The sequence below is a fragment of the Gasterosteus aculeatus genome, chromosome 10 (genome assembly GCF_964276395.1).
Source record: "Gasterosteus aculeatus chromosome 10, fGasAcu3.hap1.1, whole genome shotgun sequence".
Taxonomy (NCBI): Eukaryota; Metazoa; Chordata; class Actinopteri; order Perciformes; family Gasterosteidae; genus Gasterosteus; species Gasterosteus aculeatus.
Window position 1 is genome coordinate 2537503 of NC_135697.1, and position 8616 is coordinate 2546118.

An 8616-nucleotide genomic window follows, 5' to 3' on the forward strand; every position below is an offset into this window, starting at 1 on the left:
CCTCTGAGATGCAGCCTTGCTGTAGTGTGGAATGCAACCAGGTGTGTGATTATGGATAAAACTAAGCAGAATATCAAGTAGACAGAATTCGCTGCTGCTGCACACACATTTAATGCATCATATATATACATATATATATGTACATATATATGTATATATACATATATATGTATATATGTGTAATGCATCATATATATATATATATGTACATATATATGTATATATACATATATATGTATATATGTGTAATGCATCATATATATATATATATATATATATATCGTCCTGAGGATCTAACCTAGACTGTTTTGTCACTTTATTTTCGCTACTGCACATTATTTTTAATTTTTAAATATTTTTGAGTTTTTAACTTTAACTTTTGTTCCTTTATTTTTAAACTAAGCGATTTTATTTTATTCCTCGTGCACTGTTGTCTTGTCTGCTGTTATGCACCAACCGCCAGGTCCACCCTGACTGACCCTGAAACACTTGAATTCGAAATTCAATCTCTTATAAAGTACTGAACATTTGAACTTTTTCAACTAGTTCCCATAGACTGTGTGCTTCCTCCACCATTGGGATCTGCTCCGCCCCCCGCGGGCCCGACCTTCTCCCGCTGAAGCGGCCTGGCCGTCAGCCAATAGGGGCGGAGCAGGAAGTGACGTGGGTTCTAGCGTGAGGAAGTCCCGCGACGGGCGCGCCAAATTTCAAAGGACTTCCTCCCGGGAAGAAGACGAATGAGCCACAACGGACGCCCGGCCGAACAAAACAAAAAGCGCCGCGGAAACGATCCTTCGGACCCGCTTTGAAAGTCCGGCCGCCGGAGCCGCGGGTGGGGCGGCGGACGGCGTTTCCTCGGCGGGAAGTGGAGGCGCAGCAGCGAGGGATGTGTCGTTGATGTAAGCGGCCGCCTTGACTTTCCTTCCGTCCCACACGGAACTAACGTCAGCTACTTTGGTCCCGTTTGAGACCTGACAAGCTAGAAGCCAGGACCGCGCGACCCCGTTCAGCGCGTCGCTCCGCGCGGGCAGGTATATCCGCAGCTGGTGCCCGGATGTGTAAGTTCTCCTCCCTAAAACGAGCTTTTCTGCGGCTCCGCGCGTCTCGCTTTGTGCGCCGATCCCGTGGTGCGCGCCGCGTGCAGCTGACGCGCGGCACGCGGCGCGCGCAGCAGCGCGCTACGGGTGACAGTCCCGCTGTAGAACCGCCGGGCGCGAGCCCGGGATTAAATGTGTTCTTTGTATCAAGTGAATAGCGTTCATTGAAATCTTTTTCGATTTATATGCGTCAATTAGGAAAAACTTTTTTAAAATTTCATTTCAAGGCTTTGCTTTGTTTTCTTTCAGATCAGACGCCACAGCTGTTCCGATGTCAACAGATGGCAAGAGTTTGGGATTTTAATCTCACATACATCACTATACACACACACACACACACACACACACACACACACACACACACACACACACACACACACACACACACAGGCTCAGGTGACGGCTGTTTAAACTGGAGACATTGAAGTTAGACCTCCAGCTCTTTTATTCTCCACACATCTCCGCTCCACGGGGGGATCTGCCCATGTGATCTCCTGAGTGCAGAAGCTCATTTCCACCAGTCACCAACTCATACACAGATCAGCATTCCCTCGTTATTTATTTATGCATCTGCAACGAGGGCAGCAGGTCACGCTTTCTGTGCTGATGCAAAGAGCTGTTGGTCACAGCGGCTCCGCCGGCCCGTAACCTTCATGCAGGCTCAATATTCCACCTGGCCGGCGAGCTTCGTGTTTGCCCTCTGCGCTGCAATGTCTTCATCCTAACTCCCGTACCACTGGCTAAGAGTTGCGTCCCGCGATGGATGGCGGCCTCCTGTAAGTCAGGGCCCGGCAAAGAGAGGTGGCCTCAGGGAGCGGGCAGGCGGGCGCTCTGCGGCGGGAAACAACCAAACGACCCGGTCATGGCGTCGGGGGCGCAGCCGTGCTTCCAGCTGCTGCGGATCGGCTCGTCAGCCGGGGACTCGGCCAGGGACCTGTACACGTTCAGGCCGGCGCTCAGCCACTCGGTGTTTCGGCTGGGCCGCGCGGCGGAGCTGTGCGACGTCACGCTGGACTCGACCTCGGTGTCGCGGATCCACGCCGAGCTGCACGTCGAGAGGGAGGCGGGCGAGGGGGCCGCCGCCGCCGCGCAGCCGGAGGAGGGCTGGAAGGTCCACGTCAAGGACAGGAGCAGTCATGGTGAGAGAAGGGTCACAGATTAACAATTAACACACACACACACACACACCTCTACAGTCTTTGTAGGAGAGGGAAGGACGTTACACATCCTCTTACAAGAAATCTAAATTCTTCTACGGGGAAACAACCATATGTCTCCTGCTGAATTGCCAGCGCCTGTCGCCTGACTGTCGTAGGGGCCAGCGGTAACCATAGCGACCAGGGGCCCGTTTCTGAATGCGAGCTAAGAAAGTCGGCCTTGGAGTCCAAAACCTCACTTGAATATACCTGACAAAGGAGGTGGGGCTAAAGGTTCCACGGTGGCAAATCCAAGTTCACGCCGTCTGACTTGTTCCGGGGGTCAATGGCCGTTCCTCAAGAACACAAGTATGGACTTGTGTTCTCCCAGTCCTGACTCCCAAGAACACAAGTATGGACTTGTGTTCTCCCAGTCCTGACTCCCAAGAACACGAGTATGGACTTGTGTTCTCCCAGTCCAGACTCCCAAGAACACAAGTATGGTCTTGTGTTCTCCCAGTCCAGACTCCCAAGAACACAAGTATGGACTTGTGTTCTCCCAGTCCAGACTCCCAAGAACACAAGTATGGACTTGTGTTCTCCCAGTCCTGACTCCCAAGAACACAAGTATGGACTTGTGTTCTCCCAGTCCTGACTCCCAAGAACACGAGTATGGACTTGTGTTCTCCCAGTCCAGACTCCCAAGAACACGAGTATGGACTTGTGTTCTCCCAGTCCAGACTCCCAAGAACACAAGTATGGTCTTGTGTTCTCCCAGTCCAGACTCCCAAGAACACAAGTATGGACTTGTGTTCTCCCAGTCCAGACTCCCAAGAACACAAGTATGGACTTGTGTTCTTGTGATTCTGGACTGAGGCCTGAGGGACTGGAGGTCGGAGTATGGTGAAAAATGCATAACTGCAATCGTATTGCTTTTCGGCGAAATTCTCAGTTTTGGAATCAAAATAGATCATCCACGTGAATCGTGCAGATCCAGAGAGTTTTTATCTGTGGGGGGGGGTCACTGCAGCGAGATTGGAGTGACGCAAGGAGAAGCACGACGCGTTGAGAGTGAATCCTGATCCGTTACAACTATGTGAGTTAGGCGATGATGTCATTCAGTGGCACGCACCCCGTTTTCAACCCTTGTGGGTTTGCAGGTACGACAATGAACATCAGCGTTGTTTATCTCTTCCAACGAGGACGAGTGGTGTCCTCCCCCTGAGACGTGCTTCTCCTTCAGACCCCGTTGGACCGGCTCCACCGCCGGCTCCAACGTGTTGGGGGGGGCGTGGCCTCCGGCTGCTGATCAGGGAGCGCGCTCCAGTGCTTTCACAGTCCGTTTAGCAGCCGTTTGTGTTTCCAGTGAAATGACATCGTGGTATTTGCGCGTGTTTTGATATTTTGTGCCGTTGGATTCGGTCGGTACCTTTCAGCTCCTCCACTCTGCGCCCGTCCTCCTTTCCCCTCCACTGTAAACGCACCTCATTTATTACTCCTTATTATTATTGATAATGCTGTAATCAGTTTTGGGTTTCCTGGGGCTGATCATGTGACCGTGTCTGCGAGGTAATGAAAGCGTCTCCTGCTGTGGGGTTGAAAGGCACCTGGGTGAATGAGGGCCGCCTGCAGGCCGGCGTCCAGTGGGAGCTCTCAGACGGCGACACGCTGACCTTCGGGGGCCAGTCCACTTCCGGGAGCCCCGAGTTCTACTTCCTCTTCCAGAAGGTCAAGGTTCGCCCGCTAGACTTCGACGCCATCACAATTCCAAAGGTAATCTCTCTTCCTTTTTCTTTGGTAGCTTGCGTTATTTTCAAAATAACTTCAAGTTGATGTACGCTGGGATGAGGAAGGGAGACGTGGCGGATCATGAGCTCAGCGTCTCCACTGAGACGGATTCTGGTGCTTCAGCAGCTTCACCTGGATAAGCTGCATGTCGTCGTGCATCCTGAACCTGAACATGTGAAACCGATAACAATAACCACTCATGGTTATACACAAAAAATACACAATATTTATGACTTTAGTGGAAAATGCACACGGCCCTTTCTGCTGCTGTGAAGGATGCTGTTAGCCAGTTCTCTGTGTTTTTTCATGCACTCATCACTCCACGGGCGATGGCTTAATGAAGTCGGTGCCTCTTGCTGTTTTTGTATTTAATATTTCAGAACTATCCAACACAATTATCCGGTTCCTAATCTCCTCGGGCAGATTCACATGCAGCTGTGCAGGAACAGAAGTGTGTGAAGCCCCCGGTTATTGTTTGATGGTGATTCAGAGCTTGTCCCGCCCTCACAACAGAACTGGGACATCCATGACTAGTTATCATTCAGCCCGAACAAAGGAACCAGCTGTTTGAGGACCCTAAAAAAGAAGCAGTTGAGAATGATGTACGCGGGTTCCTGGGGAGGGACGCAGCAAAGACCTGAGACCGTCTTTTAGTCTTTTGATTGTGTTTATTTGCAATGATTAAAGCTCCTGGTGGATGTTTGTAATTCGGGTTCTTGTGCCACGTCTCCCAGGCGGGCACCTTCTCCTCCGACTTGCAGAACCGCATCAGGACCAACCTGGACCGCAAGGAGGCCGCCAACCTGGACCTGTCCAAGCTGTCCATCAACCGGGCCACCGTCATCCTCAGCTCCATCGGCAGCCTGAGTAAGATGAAGGGCAGCGCCTGGACCTTCAAGCGGGGCCTCAGCCAGGGCGGCACCGCCTCGGACCCCGGCTGCTCCTCCTCCTCCTCGCCGCCCCTGGCCGCCGGCCTGTCCTCCCTGCTGCCGCCCTCCACGCCGCCGTCGTTCTCGCCGGCGGGTTCGGCGCCCTCTGCCAAGGTCCCGCAGCCGACCTCGAGGAACCGGAGGAAGTCGGCCCACACGGTGCTTCTGGAGGACGACAGCTCCGACGAGCCCGGCAGCCGGGGAGGCGCGGCGCCGCTCTTAGGTGAAGTAGTGAAAACCCGCAAAAACGCCAAGAGCGGCAAGAGCGCAAATGGGTAAAAAGGAGAATAACGAGTTTTGGTTCTCCTTTTTGGTGTCCAGCTCCGGCGGTCCTCGCGGAGGACGTCCCGCGCTCGAGGGGGAAGAAGCGGCGGCGCCTCTACAAGTCTGAATCGGAGAGCTTGGGCTCTCCGCCGCTCCTGCAGCCCAAGAGCCACGAGGACGTCCGGCGGCCGCTGGGGGCCAAGCCCCTCCCCGTCGGCATCAGGACCATCGGCAGCTTCCACGGCGCCATGACCAACAGCCGACTCAACCACCACTTCCAGGTGTCGCTGGGCAACGCCGCGCTGCACAAGCAGGAGGTGCAGTCGCTGCGCCGCGTCCAGACGGTGGTGCACAGCAACATCTCCGCCTTCCGCCAGCAGAGGGCGCCGCACGGCCCCCCGGCGGCGCAGAGGGGCCGCCGGAGGGCTCACAGCTCCCCGGTGTTCTCCCCCCTGGTGGTCGGAGGGGAGAACTACAGCCTGGCCTCGCCTTCAGTGCGGATCCGCACGGACGAGCGAGGCCGCGTGCAATTCAACCGGTTTCACCTCCCCGCCAGGTGAGACGCCGCGATGATGATGATGATGATGATGATGATAACAAACTAAATGACTGTAATCTGAGTAAATAAACACAGAGCGACAAAAGTGTTTGAGTTGATCGATGTGATGTCATCAAATCTCCCTCTTCCCCTCGCAGTAAGCGACGAGGCCGCCCCAGAAAGCACCCGCTGCCCCCCCGGCCCTCCCTGCCCTCCCCGTCGTCCTCCTCCTCTTCCTCCACCTCCTCTGCCTCCTCCTCCTCCTCGGGCTCTTCTTCCTCGTCCTCCTCCTCCTCCTCGTCGGAAGAGGAGGAGGAGGAGGAGGGTGGGGCGGCGAGCGGGGCGGTGGAGCCGTGCGCGGCGCCGCGGTGCCGGCTGCCCCAGCAGGACACGGTGCAGTGGATCCAGTGCGACGTGTGCGACGGCTGGTACCACATAGACTGTCTGCACGTGGACCGCAAGAAGCTGCTGAGGGACCCCAACGCCGACTTCCACTGCGGCTGCCGCTGACGGGGCGCCTTGTGGCGATGGAGAGTGAGACGCTAACCGCGGCACCACCCGCCCCCAACCCACCACCCCCCCCGCACCCACACCCCACCCACAAAAAGCAGTTCCCTTCAGTTTTTAGGCTTTAACGGTGCCGCTGCTGCGAGATGCTCCTGAGCAGCGTGGACCACTCATGCGCCATGAGTGGTCCACGCGCCACTTGCAGAGACGTTCAGGTGCGGCGACCTTCAGTGACCTTTGTTTTACGTGGCCACGAGGAAACGGACGCTTGTGCTCTCCCTCCTCGCCGCTGATGTCTGCAAAGACACACAAGAACTCCGGGGGCGCGTGTTGGCGGCGGGCGGCGGCGGCGCCCGGGGGCCACGGTGATAATCAAATGTTTCAAGCACTTGTAGGAAGCAGCTGCGAGATCATTTTGTTAGTTTGACGCGTGGTCCAACTAGTGGGGGGGGGTCAGAACTTGTCGGGGGGGCCAAACAACATCCTTTCTGTCTGTCTCTCACACACTTTTTGCTGTGGTGCTCCTCAGAGGGGAGAACTCCAGGTTCTCTTGTCTTCAGCACCTTTAGCTCACCTGGTTACAAACAGCCTATCGGAGCAGTTCACCTGTCTCACCTGAATGGGGAGGAGCCAACCAGATAATAGAACATATAGTTTGTCTGTCTGGTTTTTACTTTCATCATACCACTATGCGGGTTTTTTCAGGGGGAGTTTCAAGTTGGAGAAAATGTACAAAAATATATATATATTCTTGAGTAATTCAAAAATAAAAAAATAAAATGTATTTCTTTTAAACCGTAATGGCAGATTTAAGACCAATTATTGGCTACAGCCCAATGACACTGGCTCTTAATTATTAAGTCCAAATATCAAATCCCCATTAGCTGTTCCTTAAACTTCTTAAACAAAGATTCAACGTTCTTTGTCATCACCCATAAAAGTGTATCGTATCGTTTATTGTCTGTGGCTTTTTTAATAGTTAAGTAGGGGGATTTGTCCGCAGTCTTCATCAGCCACTGAAGAGGGACTAATGGTGGAGGATAAAAACCCAAAGCTCACTGTTGAGACCAGGCAGATGAAACACAACAAACTATTAATATGATCAATAATCATTTATCTGGTGAATAAATAAACTGCAGGTTGGAGCTTCTCAACCGAGAACAAGAGCTTTCTGCTTTTACTGATTCGCGTCTTGTTTGTCGATTTGTGAGTCATTTTAACGTCCCTTTTCCCCACATCTGTCTTGTTTGAGGACATTCTGTCTCATTCAAGACCAACAGCCTCCAAGTTCCACCCGGCGCGGCGCGTCCCGCCGTCACCGTGGATTCCTTTGGCTCCTCGCACTGCTTGACTTTACGGTGCAAACCCCTGTTTGGGATGGAAGCCCCCCGGAGACGCCCCCCCCGAGGACTCCACAGAACTCTCACGTTATCTCTCCCCCCCGAAACACAGAAAAATGTTGGTTTGGAGGATCAAAAGCAGTTTATGGGGAAGAAATAAAGAACGTACCAACGGGATCTTTGTCTGTCTGTCGTCTTCAGAGAGGCTGTGAACTAAAACGCTTTTCATCTCTTTCACTCTCTCCCACGCTGCTCGATTGATGAAACAATATTAGAAATGTCCATTCTCTTTCTGTCCCCGGGGCCCTTTGTGTTGCCTGTAGGGAAGCCGTGTGATCCCAGACTGAGATGCTATCTCTCTGGATACTGATGTCTTTGGACGGATCACAGCAGATTTACGGTTTTATCATCTCGCGGTCAGAAGGGATTGGTCTTATCGCGGCTCTTTCCCTGCATGTGGTCACACAGAATGCTGCGTTGTCAGCGGACTGGTGACCAGTGGTGCAGTAAGGAGGACAGAGACGTACACGTTGTCCCCTTGTCCGACCCGACGCTCGGAGGCCGTTCTCCCGGAGGAAGGGGGACAGTTACCCGCAAGCTGAGACGCTTTCATTTAGGCCGGGCAAACGGCAGCGGGGGGCCCTTTTCTACGCGGAGCCCCCCGACGTCCAGCTGGACCTCCACACGTTCGACCAGCGAGGTTTTAAGCCGCTACGCAGGTCACGTTATGTATAAATGTTATAGTTCCCAAACTATGAACATACAAGCCAACTGTATCCTAAAACATGGGAAGTTATTCAAGTCAGACGACCCTGGTTACCCTTCATCCGTATTTGTCTACTTTTGAACAATTTATTTGTACATAACTACAAAGTTTATTCAGCTGTTCGTGAATTTGTTCAGTTTTAATTGCGGCCTGTTTATTCTTCAAAGTTAGGAAGTAGACCGAGCAAACACACACACACACACACAGGTCGAGGTCATGGAATCAGCCTGTGCTCAGGCAGCACGTTTGTT

At 53.1% G+C, this 8616-nt stretch overlaps 1 protein-coding gene across 3 annotated transcripts; it reads left to right on the forward strand.

Annotated features, from left to right (window-relative positions):
• Positions 1-665: 665 nt before the first annotated feature.
• On the forward strand, positions 666-7443 carry tcf19l (transcription factor 19 (SC1), like). Of its 3 annotated transcripts, none has more exons than XM_078080727.1 (7): positions 666-1058; positions 1347-1417; positions 1474-2236; positions 3837-4006; positions 4756-5173; positions 5272-5770; positions 5911-7443. In XM_078080727.1, the coding sequence occupies exons 3-7, from the start codon at positions 1861-1863 to the stop codon at positions 6260-6262; spliced, it is 1815 nt and encodes a 604-aa protein (XP_077936853.1). In that variant the 5' UTR covers positions 666-1058; positions 1347-1417; positions 1474-1860; the 3' UTR covers positions 6263-7443. The 3 variants fall into 3 exon arrangements, with proteins under 3 accessions (XP_077936853.1, XP_077936854.1, XP_077936855.1); XM_078080728.1 differs by having other exon boundaries at positions 709-899; XM_078080729.1 differs by having other exon boundaries at positions 710-899; positions 1352-1417.
• Positions 7444-8616: the final 1173 nt, after the last annotated feature.